This window comes from Dama dama, chromosome 27 (genome assembly GCF_033118175.1).
Source record: "Dama dama isolate Ldn47 chromosome 27, ASM3311817v1, whole genome shotgun sequence".
In the NCBI taxonomy this organism is placed as follows: domain Eukaryota; kingdom Metazoa; phylum Chordata; class Mammalia; order Artiodactyla; family Cervidae; genus Dama; species Dama dama.
In genome coordinates, this window is record NC_083707.1 from 60,188,865 (window position 1) to 60,215,502 (window position 26,638).

Below are 26,638 nucleotides of genomic sequence, written 5' to 3' on the forward strand. Positions count from 1 at the left end.
TCCTCCACAATAAAAAGGAACCACAGACCTCCAGAATACAGAAAGCCCACTCCAGACACAGCAATCTAAACAAGATGAAAAGGCAAAGAAATACCCAACAGGTAAAGGAACATGAAAAATGCCCACCAAGTCAAACAAAAGAGGAGGAGATAGGGAATCTACCTGAAAAAGAATTTAGAATAATGATAATAAAAATGATCCAAAATCTTGAAAACAAAATGGAGTTACAGATAAATAGCCTGGAAACAAAGATTGAAAAGATACAAGAAATGTTTAATAAAGACCTAGAAGAAATAAAAAAGAGTCAATTAAAAATGAATAATGCAATGAATGAGATCAAAAACACTTTGGAGGGAACTAAGAGTAGAATAACGGAGGCAGAAGATAGGATAAGTGAGGTAGAAGATAAAATGGTGGAAATAAATGAAGCAGAGAGGAAAAAAGAAAAAAGGATCAAAAGAAATGAGGACAACCTCAGGGACCTCTGGGACAATGTGAAACGCCCCAACATTCGAATCATAGGAGTTCCAGAAGAAGAAGACAAAAAGAAAGGCCATGAGAAAATACTCGAGGAGATAATAGCTGAAAACTTCCCTAAAATGGGGAAGGAAATAGCCACCCAAGTCCAAGAAGCCCAGAGAGTCCCAAACAGGACAAACCCAAGGCGAAACACCCCAAGACACATATTAATCAAATTAACAAAGATCAAACACAAAGAACAAATATTAAAAGCAGCAAGGGAGAAACAACAAATAACACACCAAGGGATTCCCATAAGGATAACAGCTGATCTATCAATAGAAACCCTCCAGGCCAGAAGGGAATGGCAGGACGTACTGAAAGTAATGAAAGAGAATAACCTACAACCTAGATTACTGTATCCAGCAAGGATCTCATTCAGATATGAAGGAGAATTCAAAAGCTTTACAGATAAGCAAAAGCTGAGAGAATTCAGCACCACCAAACCAGCTCTTCAACAAATGCTAAAGGATCTTCTCTAGACAGGAAATGCAGAAAGGTTCTATAAACGTGAACCCAAAACAACAAAGTAAATGGCAACGGGACCACACCTATCAATAATCACCCTAAATGTAAATGGGTTGAATGCCCCAACCAAAAGACAAAGACTGGCTGAATGGATACAAAAACAAGACCCCTATATATGCTGTCTACAAGAGACCCACCTCAAAGCAAGAGACACATACAGACTAAAAGTGAAGGGCTGGAAAAAAATATTTCATGCAAACGGAGACCAAAAGAAAGCAGGAGTCACAATACTCATATCAGATAAAATAGACTTTCAAATAAAGGATGTGAAAAGAGACAAAGAAGGACACTACATAATGATCAAAGGATCAATCCAAGAAGAAGATATAACAATTATAAATATATATGCACCCAACATAGGAGCACCGCAATATGTATGGCAAACACTAACGAGTATGAAAGAGGAAATTAATAGTAACACAATAATAGTGGGAGACTTTAATACCCCACTCACAACTATGGATAGATCAACTAAACAGAAAATTAACAAGGAAACACAAACCTTAAATGACACAATGGACCAGCTAGACCTAATTGATATCTATAGGACATTTCACCCCAAAACAATCAACTTCACCTTTTTCTCAAGTGCACACGGAACCTTCTCCAGAATAGATCACATCCTGGGCCATAAATCTGGTCTTGGAAAATTCAAAAAAATTGAAATCATTCCAGTCATCTTTTCTGACCACAGTGCAGTAAGATTAGATCTCAATTACAGGAAAAAAATTGTTAAAAATTCAAACATATGGAGGCTAAATAACACACTTCTGAATAACCAACAAATCATAGAAGAAATCAAAAAAGAAATCAAAATATGTATAGAAATGAATGAAAATGAAAACACAACAACCCAAAACCTATGGGACACTGTAAAAGCAGTGCTAAGGGGAAGGTTCATAGCATTACAGGCTTACATCAAGAAACAAGAAAAAAACCAAATAACCTAACTCTACACCTAAAGCAATTAGAGAAGGAAGAAATGAAGAACCCCAGGGTTAGCAGAAGGAAAGAAATCTTAAAAATCAGGGCAGAAATAAATGCAAAAGAAACTAAAGAGACCATAGCAAAAATCAACAAAGCTAAAAGCTGGTTTTTTGAAAAAATAAACAAAATTGACAAACCATTAGCAAGACTCATCAAGAAACAAAGAGAGAAGAACCAAATTAACAAAATTAGAAATGAAAATGGAGAGATCACAACAGACAACACTGAAATACAAAGGATCATAAGAGACTACTACCAGCAGCTCTATGCCAATAAAATGGACAACTTGGATGAAATGGACAAATTCTTAGCAAAGTATAACTTTCCAAAACTGAACCAGGAAGAAATAGAAGATCTTAACAGACCCATCACAAGCAAGGAAATCGAAACTGTCATCAAAAATCTTCCAGCAAACAAAAGCCCAGGAGCAGATGGCTTCACAGCTGAATTCTACCAAAAATTTAGAGAAGAGCTAATACCTATCTTACTCAAACTCTTCCAGAAAATTGCAGATGAAGGTAAGCTTCCAAACTCATTCTATGAGGCCACCATCATCCTAATTCCAAAACCAGACAAAGATGCCACAAAAAAAGAAAACTACAGGCCAATATCACTGATGAACATAGATGCAAAAATCCTTAACAAAATTCTAGCAAACAGAATCCAACAACATATTAAAAAAATCATACACCATGACCAAGTGGGCTTTATCCCAGGAATGCAAGGATTCTTTAATATCTGCAAATCAATCAATGTAATACACCACATTAACAAATTGAAAGATAAAAACCATATGATTATCTCAATAGATGCAGAGAAAGCCTTTGACAAAATTCAACACTCATTTATGATTAAAACTCTCCAAAACGGAGGAATAGAAGGAACATACCTCAACATAATAAAAGCTATATATGACAAACCCACAGCAAGCATCACCCTCAATGGTGAAAAATTGAAAGCATTTCCCCTGAAATCAGGAACAAGACAAGGGTGCCCACTCTCACCACTACTATTCAACATAGTGTTGGAAGTTTTGGCCACAGCAATCAGAGCAGAAAAAGAAGTAAAAGGAATCCAGATAGGAAAAGAAGAAGTGAAACTCTCACTGTTTGCAGATGACATGATCCTCTACATAGAAAACCCTAAAGACTCTACCAGAAAATTACTAGAGCTAATCAATGAATATAGTAAAGTTGCAGGATATAAAGTTAACACACAGAAATCCCTTGCATTCCTATATACTAACAATGAAAAAACAGACAGAGAAATTAAGGAAACAATACCATTCACCATTGCAACAAAAAGAATAAAATACTTAGGAGTATATCTACCTAAAGAAACAAAAGACCTATACATAGAAAACTATAAAACACTGATGAAAGAAATCAAAGAGGACACAAACAGATGGAGAAACATACCGTGTTCATGGATTGGAAGAATCAATATTGTCAAAATGGCTATTCTACAAAAGCAATCTATAGATTCAATGCAATCCCTATCAAGCTACCAACGGTATTTTTCACAGAACTAGACCAAAGAATTTCACAATTTGTATGGAAATACAAAAAACCTCGAATAGCCAAAGTAATCTTGAGAAAGAAGAATGGAACTGGAGGAATCAACCTGCCTGACTTCAGACTCTACTACAAAGCCACAGTTATTAAGACAGTATGGTACTGGCACAAAGACAGAAATATAGATCAATGGAACAGAATAGAAAGCCCAGAGATAAATCCACGAACCTATGGACACCTTATCTTTGACAAAGGAGGCAAGGATATACAATGGAAAAAAGACAACCTCTTTAACAAGTGGTGCTGGGAAAACTGGTCAACCACTTGTAAAAGAATGAAACTAGAACACTTTCTAACACCATACACAAAAATAAACTCAAAATGGATTAAAGATCTAAATGTAAGACCAGAAACTATAAAACTCCTAGCGGAGAACATAGGCAAAACACTCTCCGACATAAATCACAGCAAGATCCTCTATGACCCACCTCCCAGAATATTGGAAATAAAAGCAAAACTAAACAAATGGGACCTAATGAAACTTAAAAGCTTTTGCACTACAAAGGAAACTATAAGTAAGGTGAAAAGACAGCCCTCAGATTGGGAGAAAATAATAGCAAATGAAGAAACAGACAAAGGATTAATCTCAAAAATATACAAGCAACTCGTGCAGCTCAATTCCAGAAAAATAAATGACCCAATCAAAAAATGGGCCAAAGAACTAAACAGACATTTCTCCAAAGAAGACATACAGATGGCTAACAAACACATGAAAAGATGCTCAACATCACTCATTATCAGAGAAATGCAAATCAAAACCACAACGAGGTACCATTACACACCAGTCAGGATGGCTGCTATCCAAAAGTCTACAAGCAATAAATGCTGGAGAGGGTGTGGAGAAAAGGGAACCCTCTTACACTGTTGGTGGGAATGCAAACTAGTACAGCCGCTATGGAAAACAGTGTGGAGATTTCTTAAAAAACTGGAAATAGAACTGCCATATGACCCAGCAATCCCACTTCTGGGCATACACACTGAGGAAACCAGATCTGAAAGAGACACGTGCACCCCAATGTTCATCGCAGCACTGTTTATAATAGCCAGGACATGGAAGCAACCTAGATGCCCATCAGCAGATGAATGGATAAGGAAGCTGTGGTACATATACACCATGGAATATTACTCAGCCGTTAAAAAGAATTCATTTGAACCAGTCCTAATGAGATGAATGAAACTGGAGCCCCTTATACAGAGTGAAGTAAGCCAGAAAGATAAAGAACATTACAGCATACTAACACATATATATGGAATTTAGAAAGATGGTAACGATAACCCTATTTGCAAAACAGAAAAAGAGACACAGAAATACAGAAGAGACTTTTGAACTCTGTGGGAGAATGTGAGGGTGGGATGTTTCAAAAGAATAGCATGTATACTATCTATGGTGAAACAGATCACCAGCCCAGGTGGGATGCATGAGACAAGTGCTCGGGCCTGGTGCACTGGGAAGACCCAGAGGAATCGGGTGGAGAGGGAGGTGGCAGGGGGGCTCGGGATGGGGAATACGTGTAAATCTATGGCTGATTCATATCAATGTATGACAAAACCCACTGAAATGTTGTGAAGTAATTAGCCTCCAACTAATAAAAAAAAAAAAGAAAAAAGAAATAAATAAAGGAAGCCCAGAAGAGGTAGTTCTCACACACGTATCACTGGCCGCAGCTCGCAGAGCCGGGCATGAAGAACGGTGTCCTCCCGGCCCAGCAAGAGCCGCTGCGGCCTCGCCGCCAGTGAGGAGCCCTCCCTTCCGGGAAGGGCACGCCCCCTCCCCCCGCTCTACAGGTGCGCCTATGGCTCACCGCTGTCTGCTTGTCGCAAACTGCAATACTCTGCTATTCCGAGATAAACTCCTTTTGCTGGTTAAAAAAAAAAAATTTTTTTTTTTTTTGGTCTAACGGTGGACCTTTAACCTGTATCAGAATGAAAGAAGTTTTTTTAAAAAAGTATCTTTCATCATTTTAGTAGAAAAACACATTGAAATATTTTGTAAAAATTTATTTCAGCTCCCTGAATTTATATGGTGATTTTTAAATAAAATATAACAAAATGTTTTGGCTTCAAATGGCAAGGTATTAATATATTATCCTAGGTGGGTAACCCACCTGCCCATGCAGGAGACTTAAAGAGAGCTGGGTTCAGTCCCTGGGTCGGGAAGATCCCCAGGAGGAGGGCATGGCAGCCCGCCCCGGCACACTCGCCTGGAGAAGCCCATGGACAGAGGAGCCTGGTGGGCTGCAGTCCACGCGTCGCAGAGAGACCTAAGCCACAGAAGCACACAGCACACACAGTGTCTCCTCCCCATCTTCATTTTTTTCTAAACTATCTCTTCAGACAGCTTTCTTATTTCACGGAATTAAACATTTTTTAGTTTTACTTTGGCCTCTATAGTAGACAATTTTCACACAGGGTACGTTTTTCATCCCTTTTCAGTCACCTTCACAGGCAGCCAAACTACTTTTTTTAGTCATGCAGCCCCACCTGCTGGCCACTTCGAGGAATCGCCTCAGGGTCCATTAGACCCAATTTTACTTTTGAGGGGTTTTTTTTTTAGCAGTTCTATTTGTCATGATTTTTCTTCTTCGTGGAGGTCTTTAAAATATCAAAAAATAAAATTTACTTACTTTTAAATAATAGAATAAAATGCTGCTGCTTAGTCGCTTCAGTCATGTCCGACTCTGTGAGACCCTATGGACTGCAGCCCTCCAGGCTCCTCTGTCCACGGGATTCTCCAGGCAAGCAGACTGGAGTGGGTTGCTATGCCCTCCTCCGGGGGATCTTCCCAGCCCAGGGATTGAACCCAGGTCTCCTGCATTGCAGGCAGAGTCTTTACCACTGAGCCACCAGGGAACATATGGATCCACTGGACCCTTTAACAAGTTTAAGATGTAAGATCCTAGCAATCTTGTTTTCCTGTATCTTGATGATACATTTACTACTTCATTACCTACTATTTCGTTTCCTATTACCTAGGAACTACGACATTCATCAATTACTCATGCTAAAAAAGACTAAACAAAAGATGAATGATAGAAAGACAATAAACCAAAATCTAGTGATGCTGCTAAAATTGATCCATCCTATGAGCAAAATCTCAAGACTGAATTTTCAGTTCTCAATACCTTAGAGATAAATTTTCTCACACTTACACACCAATGAGTGAACAATACATTTATAATAAAAAAAAGAAATACAGTACTTATTCAAGAAGGAAGGACTTCATTGGACAATTACTTGTAACAAGAACCTGAGTGAGTGATAGTCGCTCAGTCGTGTTGGACTCTTTGCATCCCCATGGACTGTAGCCTGTAAGGCTCCTCCGCCCATGGAATTCTCCAGGCAAGAAGTATTCAAGGAGTGGGTTGCCATTTCCTTCTCCATGGGATCTTCCCAACCCAGGGATTGAACCCGGGTCTCCCACATTGCAGGCAGTTTCTTTACAGTTTCTTTACAGTTTCTTTGCAACCCCATGGACTGTAGCCTGTCAGGCTCCTCCGTCCATGGAATTCTCCAGGCAAGAAGTGTTCAAGGAGTGGGATGCCATTTCCTTCTCCATGGGATCTTCCCAGCCCAGGGACTGAATCCGGGTCTCCCACATTGCAGGCAGTTTCTTTACCCTCTGAGTCACCAGGGAAGCTCCGTTGTACAAGAAGAATGCGTAACCACAGTAAACTTTCATCTTTTATAACGTTTATGTGCCAATAATTACTTTACATTGTAGTTTCAAAGTGGACACTGCTGACATTAGGTAAATATATAAAGGTGACTGAAAGAAAAGAGATGTGTAGAAATGACAAGAACTTACTGGAATAGAGAAAATTAAAGAACCCATTGTACTCAAACGATAAATGATGATAACTGTTTTTCCTGTTATAGTGAGCATATGTGATAGGAAAAACAGGATACTACTCATAATATTTGGAAATAAAATATCTAGGAATAAAATAATGAGATATATTGGGTGAAGGATGATAAAATTTTACTTAGGGATATAACAGAAGAGGTAAATAAATAATGTTCAATATTGTAAAAAATGTCAACTCTCTCCAATTGCTTCCTAAATATATTAAAATAACTATAGAACTTTATATATAACTCAACATGATGATTCTAAAATTTATATGAAAGAATAAATTTCTTTATCTGTGCCCATAAGCTTGCATGATTTTATGATTCATGCCAACGATTAAAATATGTATCTTTTAAATTACTTTAATATTTAAAATTTTTATTTTATTTTTTATTTATTTTTTGCTGCATTGCACAGCTTGTACACTTAGTTCCCCAACCAGGGATGGACCCTGGGCCCACATCAGTGAAAACACCAGGTCCCAACCACTGTACCACCAGGAAATTTTCTATTTTTTATTTCTTTTTAAATTATATTTCATAAAAGTTGTATATATTAATATATATTTGGGCTTCCCAGGTGGCACTAGTGGTAAAGAAGCCAACAGCCAATGCAGAAGATGTAAAAGATACTGGTTCAATCCCTGGGTTGGGAAGATCCTCTGGAGAAGGAAATGGCCACCTGCTCCAGAATTCTTGCCTGGAGAATCCTATGGACAGAGGAGCCTGGCGGGCTACAGTCCATGGGGTCACAAAGAGTTGAACAGGACTAAAGAAAGTTCTGAAAGAGATGGAAACACCAGACCACCTGACCTGCTTCCTGAGGAATCTGGATGCAGGTCAAGAAGCAACAGTTAGAACCGGACATGGAACAACAGACAGGCTACAAATCCGGAAAGGAGTACTTCAAGGCTATACATGGGTCATGCTGCTTATTTAACTCATATGCAGAGCACATCGTGAGAAACGCTGGGCTGGATGAAGCACAAGCTGGAATCAAGATTGCTGGGAGAAATATAAATAACCTCAGATATGCAGATGACACCACCCTTATGGCTGCTGCTGCTGCCAAGTCGCTTCAGTCGTCTCCGACTTTGTGCGACCCCATAGATGGCAGCCCACCAGGCTCCCCAGTCCCTGGGATTCTCCAGGCAAAAACACTGGAGTGGGTTGCCGTTTCCTTCTCCAATGCATGAAAGTGAAAAGTGAAAGTGAAGTCGCTCAGTCATGTCCGACTCTTCACGATGACCCCATGGACTGCAGCCTACCAGGCTCCTCCGTCCATGGGATTTTCCAGGCAAGAGGACTGGAGTGGGGTGCCACTGCCTTCTCTGCAACCCTTATGGCAGAAAGGGAGAACTAAAGAGCCTCTTGATAAAAGTGAAAGAGGAGAGTGAAAAAGTTGGCTTAAAAGTCAACATACAGAAAACTAAGAGCATGGCATCTGGTCCCATCACTTCATGGCAAATAGATGGGGAAACAATGGAAACAGTGACAGACTTTCTTTTTGGGGGCTCCAAAATCACTGCAGATGGTGATTGCAGTCATGAAATTAAAAGACGCTTGCTCCTTGGAAGAAAAGTTACGACCAATCTAGACAGCATATTAAAAAGCAGAGTCATTACTTTGCCAACAAAGGTCTGTCGAGTCAAGGCTATGGTTTTTCCAGTGGTCATGTGTGAATGTGAGCTGGACTATAAAGAAAGCCGAGCACCAAAGAATTGATGCTTTTGAACTGTGGTGTTGGAGAAGACTCTTGAGAGTCCCTTGGACTGCAAGGAGATCCAACCAGTCCATCCTAAAGGAGATGAGTCCGGGGTGTTCATTGGAAGGACTGATGCTGAAGCTGAAACTCCAATACTTTGGCCACCTCATGCAAAGAGCTGACTCATTGGAAAAGACCCTGATGCTGGGAGGGATTGGGGGCAGGAGGAGACGGGGACGAGAGAGGATGAGATGGTTGGATGGCATCACAGACTCAATGGATATGAGTTTGAGTAAGCCCTGGGAGTTGGAGATGGACAGGGAGGCCTGGCGTGCTGCGATTCATGGGGTTGCAAAGAGTCGGACAATGACTGAGAGATTGGACTGAACTGAAAGTGCCTTACACATACACACATACACACACACACACACACACACACACACACACACACAGAGAGATATAATTTTTAATAATAATAAACCGTACAGAGGGGCATAATGACAACCAGTAAATCCCTGCCCCACCGTTCTCAACTCTCAGCTTGCCATTACAGAAATGAACCCCTCCCTGTGTCTGCTCTGATCAAGCCGTCTGCCTCAGTTGTTCCAAATCACATCACGTCTTCTGTCGCTGCACACTGCAAGCGTGCTTTCTAGTACAGTTTGAAGCGTTTCCTTTTCCTAAAGTTTCCTCCGCAAGAGGGGTGAAAAAATGATGCCTTCCAGGGTTTCCTTAGCTCCTCATCAATCCATATATTACTGAAAACTCACTTCACTTCATTTGAGGTCTACTTGGTCTTCTGATCTGGAGGACTGGCATCCCCTTTGGCTCATTCCTATACAATTGATCGTTCCATGAGGTTTTAGACGCATTTCCCATTTTTAAACAATGCACCCTGTACTCCTCCTTTTGTAAAGTTTGCACCATTTTTTGTTTTACGGATAAAACAGCTTCTCAGATACTTCTGAGGATTTCAGGATTTTAATATTTTTAGTCCTTTGCTATTCCTTCAACTATCTATTTCCTCATAAGTTAATTTTTTATTTTATCTTGGGGCTTTTTTGGTCATGCTACAGGCTTTCGACAAATGGTGCTTTTCAGCCAGACAAGTTGCAGGCAGGATGGGTGAGCCAATGGACGAGAGTCAGCCCTTCTGTCGGGCTCCCAGCTGGCACAGAGCTAGCAGCAGCTCCCAGGCAGGTGCTGAGCTTCAGGGAAGGGCAGGGTCACGGTCAGCTCCCGGCCGAGGGGAAGAAGACAGGCAACATGCGCCTGAGCCTCCTGCAGAGAGCATCTCCCTGATAAGGTTGCTGATCTAAGGCGACTGTTATTTTCAACATCCTGTGTATCTTCTTCATACCAAGAATTGGTAAAATATTTCTTATTCATTTATTTCTTTATTTTGTTATAGTCTGACTATACTACTATGCTATTAATAAACATGCATATGATATCTAAATGATATAATATAGGACACATTCCAATTGGAGGATTAGAAGTCTAACTCTAATTCTAATTGATAAAGACTTGGCTTATACTCTTTATAAGCATATGTGATAACCTTACAACTAGGGACACTCTTCAAATGATAATTCTACCTTTGCTGTATATAATTAATGTAATATTTCATTAACATTATTATATATATTATTATATTATGTAATTAATTTTGACTTGCAGTCTCCTAATTTTGCTTTGTTTTTGCTCTCCTACACACACACAGCAGCAGGCTGCCATAGTGAATCATAATTACATGCTTCAGAGGGTAAAAGCTTCTAGTTCATGACTATTACACTAGTGCTATGTTATTGTCATTGTTCAGTGGCTAAGTCGTGTCTGACTCTTTAACCCCATGAACTATATAGCATGCCAGGCTTCTCTGTCCTTTACTATCTCCCTGAGTTTGCCCAAATTCATGTTCATTGAGTCAGTGATGCCATCCAACCACCTTATTCTTAATCGTCCCCTTCCCCTCCTGCCCTGATCTTTCCCAGCATCAGGGTCTCTTCCAATGAGTCAGCTCTTCGCATCAGGTGGCCAAAGTATTGGAGCTTCAGCTTCAACATCAGTTCTTCTGATGAATATTCAGGGTTGATTTCCTTTAGGATTGACCACTAGTGCTATATGGAGAAGGAAATGGCAATGTACTCCAGTATTCTTGCCTGGAGAATCCCATGGACAGAAGAGCCTGGCAGGTTACAATCCATGTGGTCACAGAGTCAGACATGACAAGCGGCTTAGCACACATAGTGCTATATAAGTTGGGCTTCCCAGGTGGTGCTAGTGGTAAAGAACCTGCCTGCTAATGCAGGAAATGCAGGAGATATGGGTTTGATCCCTGGGTCAGGAAGATCCCCTGGAGGAGGACATGGCAACCCACTCCACTATTCTTGCCTGGAGAATCCCATGGACAGAGGAGCCTGGCGGGCCGCAGTCCACGGGGTCGCAGAGAGTTGGACATGCCTGAAGAAACTTAGCACGCTATATAAGTTGTCAAAAACAACTCCAGTGAAGTCACTCAATCACATCCCTACTACCCATATTTCAAACAAATTTTATTTATTTTGGTCAAGAGAAAAGTCCTTTCTAATTCAATGTGAATCCTTGCTAACTGCACATGAAGGCCAAGGAGGCACCCACCCGAGTCAGCCAGCCAGGTTTTGACTCAAATAACCCCACTCCCAAGTTCAGGGAAAGCCCATCTTTCTGGGGTGGGACAAAATCTGCTGCCCACCAAAACCTGCTCTTCTCTTTGCCCAAGCAGTTGTCGATGTTTCCCAGATCACTGGCCTTTTCACTTCATACATTGACCCTAGAGCCTCCTACATGTGTAACGGTTTCCACCACCATCTTCATGCTGATGACTCTGATATCTTCCTAACCAACTCTCATCTCTATCTTGAGATCCAAATCCCTATTTCTAACTAATTCCTGTATCTTCAAATGCAAGTTGAGCTCAGTAGGCTTCATTCTCACCTCTCACGCCAGCTCTCCTCTCTTTCTATAAGCCAGAACGGCATGAGTATCTCCCCAGTCGGCCAGGCTAAGAGCCCGCACCCCTTCCCAGTCAAGCCTTGCTGAATTTATCTCCTTCACGCTTCCTGTCTTTCTGCACCCCTGTATCTCTTCTACGAGCCACTCAAAGGTATACAGCATCTGGTTCATCATTTGTAAAACAATAGAAGAGGCTTCATTTGGTATATGACACTAATGTACACAAAAAAGACAAATTTTCTAAGTACCTAATCTGTCGTGTCAAGCATTCAAACTCAGTGAAAAATTCTTTCCTACAAGTTAATAAAAAACATAAGAGACTTACTTAAATGGTGTAAACAAAAACGGTAAAGTAGCTTCTTTTTTCTGAGTCATTTTTACCTGGGAACCAAGCGTGAAAATATTTTATATTAGAAGAGAGAAAAAAAATGAACTAATTTCATTTTGAAATACAAATATCCATTAAAATGGTTCTATGCTGACAGAAATAAATAGAATTTTGTGTTACTATCCTACTTCATAAATATTTAAAGAAAATATTAATGCTATATAGTACCATTACAATATGCTGAGAATGAAGCATATCAAGCCTGCAAAAAAAAAAACCTCACAGAATTAAGCTATACTTTTTAACTTTTAGGAAACAAAGTAAGCTATGCTGCATTAACACTATTATGAATAACAAAGTTTCAGTTAAACAGTCATTTCTTTAAGTTGTTGATGCAAATAATAATATACACAGAACAACATGAAATGTTGCAATCTCTAAAACTACTTCTACAAGGCAAATTCCATCAACAGAGACTTGGTTTGCAGTCTTTATAAGCATATGCGGTACTCTAACAGTTAAGGACACTCCTCAGCGCTAATTCTACACCCTCAAAGTGATTCATGAAAACTGCACCTCAGAAATGTGGAACTGCAGGACGCTAGTCAGGTACAGACAATTTAAAGATAATACATTACGAAAATCATTTCTTCAAATGCAAAATCAAGTATTTTCACAAGGTATATTCAGTTTTAAAATTGGAATCATGTCCATATTTGTGTGTGGTCTTGTTTTACCTTGAACTGTTCAAGAATCTGTACTGCATTTGTAAACATGCTCTCTGCTTTGAAGAGATCAGAGGTGTTAAGTATGTCCACAGGAATGATTCCCTGTAAATAATAAAGTGGTTTAATACTAGTACTAACGAAGCTCAGATTATTCTTATAAAACAAAACAGACTTACAAGGGAAGCAATAGAGATAAGACATGGACAAATAAATTCTTGGAATAATTAAAAAATCTTTTTTTTAAATCTCAACTGAAAAATGTTCTATTACTTTTCTCACAAAATAGATACAATAAAATAAATAAAGCAAAAGAGATGAATTAAGTCCAATAAAACCTAACATTTATCAAAAGATTACTATACGGCAGGCAGTGAACTAAATGCCCTGCACACACAAAAAGCTACTATGGTGGGCCGCAGCCAGCACAGAAAAAAAAAAAAAGACATAAGAAAAATAGGAGTATGCTCTTAGGGTTTAGTTGCTAAGTCGTGTCTAACTCTTGCGACCCCATGGACTGTAGCCTAACAGGCTCCTCTGTCTATGGGATCTCCCAGGCAATACTGGAGTGGTTTGCCATTTCCTGCTCCAGGGGATCTTCCCGACCCAGGGATCGAACCCAGGTTCTCCTGCACTGAAGGCAGGTTCTTTACCACTGAGCCGCAGAGAAGCTCCACACTATTAATTACACTGTACTTAAAGGTGAGGCTGTTTGTGAAACTCTTTCAGTTATAGACATACACACACATTTATGACTACAGGGGTCAGATGAGTCAGGGTTCTGAGGAAGATGATATTGTGTTTTAAACTTTGACTTGAAGGGCTAGAAAGAATGGCTGATGGGGATGGATTCTGTTTGTCTTGTAGTTTTTCAGCATCCAGCTCCCATTTTAAAAACATTTCCACTGGAAGTTGAGATATTAGAAGGAGCATAGTGAGTCTAATGAGGTCCCCTGCCTTCCCATACTGAAGGGTAGACAAGTAATCCAGGCTGGACCACTCAAATGCTAATAAACACTGGAATCTGAAGCTGTAGGGTCAAGGAACAGACAGTACAAGAGGCACCATGCGAGTCGGTGACCCTGCAGACTGGCTCTGCCACAGAACCGCAGTGAGTTTCTTTGTCCTGAGTCTCTGGAGCACTGATTTAGCAAATCAGCAGTATCTTTGTAATAAATTTTCTTTAAATGGATTCAGAAACACATAAAAAGTAAATTTTACTGTATGATAATTTTTCTTTTATTCTGAGAGTTGATAAGAAAATTGTACTCTTTACCACTGAATTAAGAGGGAAGGGAACTCCAATAAGAGCTGCCATCAATGGTGCAACATCAGCCTGCAAACAGAAGAAGTGAAATCTAAGACGGTGACAGGTCAACAAGGACATTAAGAAATTTAATTTGTCTAACTGGATTTTGAAAGATAACCATGATATCTATTTTAATCCATTATCATCAAATACTTATTCCATACACATTAGATACTGATCTCTAAAAAAATGTCATTTGCTAGAGGCACATGAACTTATGAAAAGCTAAATTTGAAACCACTAGGAGCCCCCAAGGTAAAATATATAAAACAAAACAGTTACTTATTCTACAGGCTAAGAGCTTGACCACCTAATGTAACAGTTTTTGGGTATTATGACAAGAATGCTTACTAGACAGAAAATAAACAGCAAAAGTAGACTTCAACTAGATATATATATATACACACACACATATATATATTAATTAAAGAAAGAATACAGCAGAAGGAGGTTGGTTGGCCAGCCAGTGAAGTCTAGAAAAAGACATCAAGCAGGATAAGAGTCTCTTTAGACACAAGTCCGCAAGCACGGCTTTGGAGAGCCCCCTCCAGGTCCAAGTGTCTAGAAGAGCGGGCCACGCTTCCGGTCTCCATGGCCTCACCTCCCCATCCGTCCTCGGGCTGCTGTAACTTGTTCTGACTCTTTATCACCCTCTAGACTGCGCTCACTACAGAACTAATAACCTCCGTTTCCTACATCTAATTGATTGCTTTTGTATTAGTCCTGATGATGTTTCAGGCGGTCAAGTGCTTGGCTGTCAGAATGCCCAATTACAAACACTTCGCTTGTGATCTCTGAGACCTTGGGCAGGTTATTTCAACTCTCCAATGCTTCAGTTTTCCTTGTCAGTTAAAAAATAAATAAAAGTTTCTCCCTTACAGAATTACTGCCCGAGCCAATGAGACAATTTATAAAGTGCTGGTGTGTAATAATCCTGCACTAACCAGCTGCTGCAGACGCTGCTGTGATCATAATGATGTGACCACTCGGCACTGTGCAGACCACCCCCTCTGGGTCTCTGTAACCCCGCCGTTAGAGTGTCTCCAATCTCTACTTTCTCAGTTCAGTTCATTCAGTAGCTCAGTCGTGTCCGACTCTTTGCGACCCCATGGACTGCAGCACGCCAGGCCTCCCTGTCCATCACCAACTCCCGGAGTTTACTCAAACTCATGGCCATCCAGCCAGTGATGCCATCCAACCACCTCATCCTCTGTCGTCCCCTTCCCCCGCCCTCAATCTTTCCCAGCATCAGGGTCTTTTCCAATGAGTCAGCTCTTCGCATTAGGTGGCCAAAGTACTGGAGCTTCAGCTTCAGCATCAGTCCTTCCAGTGAGCATTCAGAGCTGATTTCTCAAGCCCTCATTTGAAGTTGGAGTTTTGTCCCAGGCTCTCAGTCTGTCTCACTTTCACCATCTACGCCCTTAAGCCCCATCTCACAGAAAACTGACAACACCCCTGGCCGCCTGATTGCATCCTCTCCTTCCCCAGCCTCCACTGCTGGCCTCTGAACTATTCTCCAACACAGAGAAGATCCTGCCGTAAAACCTCAGATCGCGTCACTCCCCAGGCTTCAAACACTAGGAGGGCTTCCCCAAACTTGAGGATAAACTCCACAGGCCCACGAGGCCCTGCGCGTCCAGTGTCTGCCTCCCATTAAACCACGCTGTCTGTGCTCTGTTCAGCCGCCTTCTTCAGGATCCTTTGAAATGCCATGTACCCCCTCCCAGCACAAGCTTCTCCTCGGCCTGAGAAGCTCCCCGCCTCCTGCCCTGGCCTGGCAACTTCTACTCAGGCTTCAGTCTCGGCTCAAGCCTCAGTTTCTCAGGAAGCCTTTGCTGACCACGCAGCCCACCAGCTAGATCTGCTCTACGCCCTCATGGCTTCCCAGGTCTCTTCTGCTGTACTTATCGCTGCTATAATTTTACATTTATTTGTATGATAAGTAAAGATAAATGTAACATTTATCCTATTCCTAAACTATAAGCTTCCTAGGGGAGGGACTGTGTCTGCTTTTTATTCACCATGACAGTGGTCACACCAAGTTTAATGTTAATATTTCAATGTGGAATGTTAGTGTTAATGTTTGCAGAGTGCTTAAACGTACTGCTGACACACAACGCTGGCAGAAGGAATGAATACAGAATTCTCATCTAACATAGATCTGAAGCAGTATTCAGAGAGTAATAGCATTCAGTTTTTGATCATGATAGTCTGGCTATAAATAATACATGCTCTTATTTTATGAACTTCAAGATATTCCCATCCCTCTGACAGTGGTTTTTATTGCAAATTAATAGACTGCTATCTGATTCTATACATTCTATACATTTTCATTTGCATGCATCTGGAGAGAAGAGACCATTCTTAATATGCTGAGAAAGAAAAGGCTTCTGTGAGCAAACAGCTGAAAATGAGACCCCGGAGCTTGGTTTACACTCCACAGGAAGGAAAGCCAGCTTCTGAGGTGAACATGGAGGTGACCTCGAGGAGGTGTAAGATATTCCTGCCATTCTGGAGGACACACACCAATGACACCATGCCTTTCACTTGAAGACAGCTGTCTACATAGCATATCCTCAACAAGAAAATCCTGTGCGTCCTGTTTACAGGTGATGCTACTGGTCTAACTCTTATCAGACTGGCCAGGCATTTTCCTACAATGTAAGGTTTCTAATCTATATACTCTTGTCACTTTTTTCCCACTGCGTGTGTAAAAATTTTGGGGTAGGATTAAAGATAAAACTTGCGTTAATAAAGAAGAAACAGTAACTGACACACTAGCAGGAAGGAAACCCATAGTGGGGTTTTCTTAGATCCATGCTGAAAGCAACTGAGCAAGGCAACCATGGCAAAAAAGTCACACAAGCGTAGCAGGCACGCACATTTCAATTTGCACAATAATTCTGTAATTGGCCAGTGTTATTTGGAGAAAGTCTTCTTTCGGTTTTATTTGAGGCTGCTTTATTTTGCCCAAAGAAAGATTACTCGGGGTGAAAATATTCACACTAGCAGGATTTCTCTTAGTAACTGAAGTGTTTTAGAAAAATCTTTTATCATCTTTAATACAATTTTCTTTCCCAGATTTTTTTGTTCTAAACTTCTTATAGGAGAGAAAATTAAATTTGAACATGATTAAATATAATAAATACCTGATTAACATCACGTCTCTTCCAGTTCTCCAACTTCCATTCTGAAAGATACAAATAAACATAAGTGCTGATGTTAAGAATTAAAAAAAAAAAAGAAGTTATTTGATTATTGCAGGTGGTCAATGGAAAAAGAAAGTATTGGAATAGTCGATTTTAAGTCGAGTATGGACCATGAGGGTGCTAAAAAGGCAGAGTGGCAAGCTTTTTTAAACTAGAATTTTAAAAGAGTAACTCAATAATACATATTTGGTATTTTCTGTAATAGTTATTAAACTTCCAAAATGCTCAGTAGGGGATAATTGTTTCAAAACATCAAAAGGCTAAGGAAGGGAAGATGGAAGCAAAAGGCACAATGATAACAACCGTCACATGACTGCAGTGACGGGCCCGCTCCAGGGAGTCACTACGGCGGCCGACCGTCCGCTAGTCACTCTAAGCTTTTCTTTTTTTGTAATGGCAGCTGCTTGCAAAGTACATGAAATTTTTTAGTTCTGATGCTCCTACCACCACTAATCCCAAATGTGAAAGCAGTATGTGCTTAGCAGCTCAGTCGTGTCCGACTCTTCGTAACCCCATGGACTGCAGTCCGTCAGGATTCTCTGTCCATGGGGATTCTCCAGGCAAGGATACTGAAGTGGGTTGAAATCAACTGCCAAAATAAAGTTATGTTTCCTAAGTACAAACATCCCATTTAACCTAGCTTCTACTTAGACCCAATCTAATCCATTTAACCGGCAACAGTGGCAAAGAACCCGCCTGCCAAGCAGGAAACACGGGTTTGATCCCTGGGTCAGGAAGATCCCCTGGAGAAGGAAATGGCAACCCACTCCAGTATCCTTGTCTGGGAAACCCCATGGACAGAGGAGCCTGGCGGGCTACAGTCCATAGGGTCACAAAGAGACAGGCATGACTGAGCGACTAAACAACAAACGCAATCTATTTAATACAGAGTATAGGAATACAAAATGATGCAGCTGCTTAGGAAAACAGTTTGGCAGTTTGCAAAAAATAAAAATAAGGAACATATGACCTGTTATTACGCACCTAGGAATCTACCCAAGAGAAATAAAAACACATATCCACACAAAAAATTTTATACAAAGGTTAACTGCATCATTGTAATAATAGTCCAAATGTGGAAACAATGCAAATGTCCACAAGATGATTGAACAAAATATGGTATATACATACAATGGAGAGGAGTAAGGAGTGACTGCTAACGGTAACGGTTTCTTGTGGGGTGGGGGAAAGCAATGAAATTTCATAGCAGAGGCAAAATTGTCTGAATATGCTAAAAAAAAAAAAATTCACTTACACACTTTTACAACATGAATTTTATGAGAATTATATGTCCAAAAAATTCAAAAAAAGAAAGAATATGTAGGAAAACTTTATTATACAAACCCAAAAGTCTTCTGGTAGAAACACCTAATACAGCTGTGAGTTCACATCCCTGGAGAAGGTTTTAAAAAGAAAATTTCCAGGCCTTACCCAGACTCATGGAATTGAAATATCTAGTGAAAAGGTCTTGAAATCTGTAATTTTTTAAAAATCTGTATTCTTAACAAGTACTTTGAATGAGTTGACACAACTAATTCAGCAAAGGACATTTGGGAGGAATTTGTTTTGTCCAATTAGTAAAAGCTCTGAAATTCTAAAAAGTCTCTTACCTTACAAGAGAACCAGAGCTCCAAGGAAAAAGAAATTCCTTTTTATCATGGATTGAGAAACAAAGGAGGCTTGAGCAACACAGAAGGCCTTCAAAAGTACTAAAGACAGGGCAAAATCTGTCCAGTTTTCAAACGTAAATTGTGACATAAGTGTGGCTTATCTGATTGATAGTCTTTGCAGGTAAGATCTAAGCCAAGGGTTTAATCTGAGTCCTAGAGTAATAAGCTTTGTGAAAAAAAAATAGTACACTTGAACTTTCATAAGGCAAATAATAATGTGTATTTTAAGCTGAATATCATAAGTGAAATAATATAAACTACACAAAAGTAATACACAGAAATAGTAATGTCACAAATAATAAAATGAAAGGTATAATTTGAAAAGTCATTTTTTAAAATTAAACTTTGATTTTAAAATGTCACATTCATAAAAACAACAGAGGTAAGCATTCCTACCTTGCAAATATAAGTCATCAAATTTCTGAGCTGACACTTTTTGGGGAAGCCTGATTCCAGCTCCCCAAGCGATAAAAGGAGTACAAGTCTCTAAAGGATGACCAGCTCCATGGGAGCCTACAAATAAGGCACAAAGAGCAACGTAAGTATATAAAGATGAACCTATATCTGATTAACCTATACCTAAATATTTTTTAATACTTAGTTGTAAAGAGTTGACCCATAAAGAGCTAATTTCTGCCACCACACTCCCAAAAGGTTGCATCTCTATTTAACAATTAGTTTTAAAATATCCTCAAGGCAAGTCAGAGCAACAACAACAAACAGGCAAAAAGAAAAACCAGAACACCCGTGGAGTGACTCTGGTTGAGAGAAGATTAAGAATCATTAACAACTAAGGCTTGGAGGAGAGACCACCAGAGTGGAACCAAAGGCAGAAACCACAGGGAAGGCTCCTCTGGGGAGTAACCGCCAGGTCTGGGGTGGGCGGTCGAGGCCAGCTCCTCTCTGAAGAGGAAGCAGAGTCTCGGTCGGCTTTTCTTCCCAGCCACTCTGGCTGGTGTAGCCAAAACCCCCTGATAAAGTGGAACCCCCTCATCAGAATTCTACACTGTGATTTGGGGACCCAAGTCTCAGCTTTGCCTTGATTTGCTCTCTGGGCACACACTGTGTCTGCCTTGGGAGTCTGGCAGAGTGGACAGTCTCCTCGAGTGGACAAAGTCAGTAGCCCTAGCTCCCCCAGCAACACCACCTTAAACTCACGCACTATGCCATCACATACAGTTACTTCTAGGTAGATAAATGTGGGTTTGGGGGAGGGTTCTTCTCTGTGTGCGTGTGTGTGTGTGGGTGTGCACACACGCACACACACAGCTGTGTCCGACTCTGCAACCCTGTGGACTATAGCCCTCCAGGCTCTGTCCATGGGACTTTCCCGGCAAGTACACTGGAGGGGGTTGCCATTTCCTACTCCAGGGGATCTTCCCAACCCAGGGACCGAACCCTGGACCGTGTCTCCTGTCTCCTGCACTGGCAGGCGGGCTCTTTATCAACTGTGCCACCTGGGAAGTCAAATGAGAATACATTCCTTTCATAGTTAGAAGAAAGATCACATAAGATTAGTCTTTTTTATGCTAACATTTTACGCATACTATTATGTGCTAGACACTTTGCATATACTAAGACACCTAATCCTCTTCAATACCCTAAAATATTTGCAAGCTACATTTACCACTACTTCAATCATAAAGTATGTATCACTTAGAGGCAGACTAACCCCAGTCTGTCATTCCATGGTCAGAGGTAAAGATAAATGCTGTTTTCCCATCATTTCCATAAAAATCTTTAATAGTAGACTCAAGTTCTTTCAATTCCTTATCAACTAATTTAATATTGTCTGAATATTCCCTGTTTAAAAAGAAAGATAAGAGGAAATTAAATTATATTAATTACATTAATTTGGCAAAATCAAGTTTATTCAACATGAGTTTATGACAAAGTCAGTAACTCCTAAAATACTTTTAGATTTCAACCTTAATGTTTTTAAATCAGAGCTCTGTAGATTGTTAAAAACAATTTTTCCTCTCTTAAAGAAGTAAAACAATCTGAAATCATTTTCAAAAATACTTTTTTAAAAAAGTATTGATTAGCAAATAGATTTTCCTGAATGTTTTTTAAGTCTTAAATGCAACAATGATGACTGTTAAATTCAGGCCTCTAATAATGTAAAGTGTGTTGCTCTAGCCACATTTATCAAACAGGTTAAGTATCACTGTTTCAACTATAGAATATTTTCATTCTTTAATGTGTTTGTGATATGATACAATACATTTTGAACAAACTATATTTAAGCTTTCCATACAATTGAACAAGTGGTGATTTATTATAAGTTTTATTACTTAAGACAACGCATTGTGTTAAAGAAGAGAAGCATGAGGTATTCATTACTGGAACTTAACAGACTTTACTGTTAGCTAGACTAGTCTAAATCTAATTCAAAATGAAAAAAAAAAGTATAATATGAATTCTTCCTATCTTATGCTCTGCAAAAGTGAGAAAAACAGTTGCTGTTTTATATAAGGAGTGCTACTGAAATATAGCATACAAAACTTTATACTATTATCTGGCTAGATATAGCACTGATTAAATGGAACGTAAGGAACAGCTAGTTACATCTTTTTGTGATGTAAATATTAGCATCATAAAAATGCTTTTTGTTTCAAAATTTATTAAAATCCTTCTACAATATAATCTTTTTCTCTCTGCTTTGATAAATGAGTAATATGGAATACACGTACAGAACATATTTTACTTACATTAATGTGTAATGTGGTCACAGCACATGTGATTTTAGCCACAATATCATACTATGTATCATATAAATTAGAATGTATTCTACTTTGGAGTTATTTAAAATATAAGTTCTGTTGTGATCATTACAAAGAAAACATTACAGTACTTTAAAAGTTCAAACAAAACAGCTATTTACTTCAAAACCATGAAATTAAACACAGCATTAAAATTACCTTGATGATGGTCGATGAGCATGTCCATTTGTGTCTATTCCTAATAAATGTAAGAAAAAAACTATTTTGTCTTCATTTACTTTAGAAAACAAAGATTGGTTGTTTCTGGCAGCATGAAAGAATTCCTAAATGTAACAAATCAGTTAAAAAATTTTAGTTCATTAATTTTATTTAAAAAGTAATTCTGATGAAAACATTTAATTAAACTTATACAAAACTAAAAAATTTAACTGTCCTATTTTGTTTAAATTTGTCCTCAGGACCTACCAACACAAAGTACTTGTCAGTTCAGACACCTACATTCAAAAAACAAGTGAGCTATTTTCCGTGTTATAATTAGGCTGAAAAAAGATAATAGAAAGGGGATCTCGATTTCATGAAGTTCTAATCATACTGGAGAACTATTTTGACCCGAGTCAACAATAAAACAGCACTGATGGCGACAATCTAGGAACGCTTTATGAGTTTAAAATGTCTTCCTGCTTCTTGTCCTGTGTCAGCACCCGAGTTTAACCATAATCTCTCACTTGGAACATTGGAAATAGCCTATTTCTACCGTCCCAAGGCTCAAATCTGTGCTTCACAAGATATGACAGAAAAATGTCCACATAATGAATGGAAATACAGATCAAAAATGATTAATTTCACAATGATAAATGGGATTCATAAAGCCCTCTAAGAAAAGGGTTCATCCTGTACTTACATACACATGAACATGTAAGCAAGTACCTATGGAAATTACTTTTAAATTATTTTGAATAAGTCACCTGACTGCCAAGATATATAATTATTATTCACATCAATGTCTTTAACTATCTAAGATGTTAATTTTAACAAGGTATTTAACTTTCCAATAAAAGCCTGAAGTATTCCTTCAACTAACTTTTCATTATTACAAACATTAAAAACATATACATGGTGCCATTAGAGAAACTACCTATTTCCGAATAGAAAAAAAAAAAAGGAATACAAATGAAATTAAATGAAAATAAATATAAATTAAATATAAATAAACAGAATCATCCTTAAAAGCATAAAATGACCCCCTTGCTTTCATATACATTCTAATTAGCCCCTAAGAAACTTTAAAACCAGATAGAAATGGGAAGTTTTTCAAGAGAAAGGACTTATATTCTAAAGATGTAATTGAAAAGCTTACGAGAAACAAAAAAACTTAGCAATTGAGTGGAGTCGAATTTACAATCTGTTTCATGACTGATATTATGGGGCTTTGTAAAAAGTGCTGTTCATTCGAATGTGGACACATGATCTGGGAAACCATGAAACACTAATCTTGCAGAGCTCAACCTGATAGATTCCCACTGCCTTTTAAAAAGTTGGTCTTTTGCACACAAGAAGTGAAATACACTCCTAGCTTCCTCTCCACTCCTGATATTTAGTATAATTATGCCCACCAACTCCCATTTTTTTCTTAGCTCAAAGGCACTCATTCTTTTTTGTACTTAAATATTTATTATGCACTGTGGGAGAGTGCACGCATTCTCCCTTTTTCTCTAAGTAAAACTTCTGATTTTATGGGAACATGTCAGTGCTTCAAACTTAAAACCTATATCTTTCTTATCCTCCCCCACAGCTACCTGTCAGTGCCTTTTTGATTATGGCCAATGAGATGGAAATCAAACACTTCAGTCAAAAGACGATGTGCCTTTTGAAATAAATTTAACTATTTATTAAAATCTTTTTGAAATAAATTTAATTTAGTAGAAGAGAAGGTCCTTTTCAATTCCTTGTATGGTTGACCTAAAACACTGAAATAATGGCTGGAACGCCAGCATCTCCTGTCGTAAGACAACTCAGAAGCTAAGGCCACGCTCCGAGGACAGAAGACACTTAAGAGGCCGGGTCTTAATGACACTGGGGAACCACCATGGCAATCTTGGACTACAACAATCCTCGGCTGCCTACTTCTGGCATTATCGTCCACTGAGAGACAAACAAACTTTAAAGCAATATTTTTACTCTATTACAGAGTTCCTTTGGAGCCAAAGTTATCGTTATGCTGTTGGCCTGAGATACTCTTCTCTATATGCAATCCAGGTCCAACCATTTCTTTGTTTCCTCGGCTTCTCCAGAGATTATCTCAAAACTCACAGGAAAGTCTTCCTCTAACTGTTCAGCTTAGATTGAACTTTTCTAAAGATATATTCTTAGTCCCTATATTTTTCCTTCACACCACTCTTTCTTGTGGATGATTTCATATTTTTGTTGTTACCTGATTAATGTACATACCTCTATCATATCGTACGAAATTATAGGGAACTTTTTTTTTTTTCTGGTCAATAGCAGTGTTGAAATAAGGTAAAAAAGGTATAGAATCAAGCCAGCCACTAACTATATCTGCCTATCCACAAGGAATCAAATCCATGATGTTGAACATTTTTAGCTGTTTATGAAGTCAGAAGCCAAGGGCCTTGTATCAAATACTAACATAAGCTGATTATATTAAGAGTGATACTTAGCAAAATCATTTGCTATTTTTGTAAAAAGATTTTATTTAACTTGAAGATTTTCACTTTCATTTTGAGTAAGAAAAGAAAATCTTAAGGGAAAAAATTCTAAGAAAAGAAATAGGGCTTATCAAAGAACATATTGAGCACTTAATTCCTGATAAATATGCAGACACCTACTGACTGTTTACAAACAAACAATAAAAAATGATTGTGTTATGGAGAAGCCCACTATGTCAGTCCAGAGACACTACGGGTAAAAAGAAGAATCACTAAAGGTCAGTCAATGAATGCCTCTTAACAACAGATGAATTACGAGTTCTAATGTGGAGATGAGAAAGAAGAGAATGATAGACAGGAGTCAGCCAATACCCAGAGTTGAGATTCTCTCACAATTTTTGAAAACATAAATTCTATTGGATTCCTGGTGAAACTGTGAGGATTGTCACTAACAAATAGTCCAAAAAAACCCCCCCTCTATTTCTGAGAGACTCAAATGTTTTATTATGATTAACTTATGAACTTGTTTTCTGCTTATCTAATTTTTCTTTACAAATATTTAAAATATCTACCTTATTTTATAATAAATGCCTTAGACTTTCACATACATCACTGCTTGTAAGAGACTGGTTCTATGGTCAACAAAAGACCAGGAAGGTTACTCTGGAGTGATTCAGCAAACGAGGAATGAAATGTGGGGTTCCTGAATCCCATCAGGGCTCACTTCACTGTCAGAAGCACAGAACTGAAAAGGGTTTACTTTTTCAAATTATTTTTTAAAACCCTGTATGTTTATTGTAGAATGTGTAATTTCTTAGAATCCAGTCTTTTCAAAATAGTATGCTACAGTATGGAACTTTCAAATTCATCCAAGCAGAAAAACTAAGATGCATGTATTAACAAATCAGTTTCTAGCACATTAGGTACAGGTCCTAGACAACTAGTGCACATTAGACAAATACCTACATCTAGTGTGCTGCAGGTTAGCCACTCAATAGCACATACCTTCACATGATCAAAAACCCACGTGTCCAGTTTTGTTACATCATGGGCACCAAAATCCTCATTGGATGCATCGTAAGTGTGTCTAAAAATATGATTTCCAAGGTCATCTGAAGAGGAAATTTGGGGGAAAAAATTTTAATGACATGCCATGGACCATGGTGTATGCTTGAACATATGCTGTTGCTTTTGTTCTTATAGTAACATTTTCTAATTTTACAGATACAAGTGAGTTGTAATTTAAAATTCTAAGAAAAAAAATCACAACCCTAGTTAGTATACAATAGCACAGAAGTAAACAACAGAGTTTGTCTTCAAGTAAGGATGAAACTAATCAAAGAATTTGGGCATCTAGGGATAGGTACAATCTAAAACAGATTAAATCACCTGTTTTACAAAATTCCCTAACCAAGAAGAAAATTCAAATATTGCAATTCTTTCGTTCATAAAATACATGCATTTCTCTCAATATATGAGAAAAAATATTGATAATTGCCGAATAGTTTGAAAGGGACAACAAATATATTAATCTTATACACCTGTAAGATTTTATTAAGGATCTAATCAACTTAGTGAATTTCTGAGTTAGATAGCCTCTTAAAGTTCATAAGGAAGAGATATAAAAAATAATGACAATCTCTTGTAATAATGACAAGCTAAGCTCTAATGATTCCAGTGATCATGTATGGATGTGAGAGTTGGACTGTGAAGAAAGCTGAGCACCGAAAAATTGATGCTTTTGAACTGTGGTGTTGGAGAAGACTCTTGAGAGTCCCTTGGACTGCAAGGAGATCCAACCAGTCCATCCTAAAGGAGATGAGTCCTGGGTGTTCATTGGAAGGACTGATGC

General features: G+C 38.8%; 1 protein-coding gene across 4 annotated transcripts in view; it reads right to left on the minus strand.

The window, feature by feature from the left end:
* The window catches only part of PIGN (phosphatidylinositol glycan anchor biosynthesis class N), a 105,650-nt gene that overhangs the window by 66,504 nt on the left and 12,508 nt on the right, over positions 1-26,638 (minus strand). For all 4 annotated transcript variants that reach the window (XM_061131093.1, XM_061131090.1, XM_061131091.1 and 1 more), the window contains 8 exons: positions 25,792-25,898; positions 22,319-22,443; positions 21,070-21,200; positions 19,794-19,910; positions 17,668-17,708; positions 14,486-14,545; positions 13,222-13,314; positions 12,482-12,537 (listed from right to left, as the gene is read on the minus strand). In XM_061131093.1, the coding sequence (XP_060987076.1) occupies positions 12,482-12,537; positions 13,222-13,314; positions 14,486-14,545; positions 17,668-17,708; positions 19,794-19,910; positions 21,070-21,200; positions 22,319-22,443; positions 25,792-25,898 (730 nt within the window). The remainder of the gene's footprint in view (positions 1-12,481; positions 12,538-13,221; positions 13,315-14,485; positions 14,546-17,667; positions 17,709-19,793; positions 19,911-21,069; positions 21,201-22,318; positions 22,444-25,791; positions 25,899-26,638) is intronic.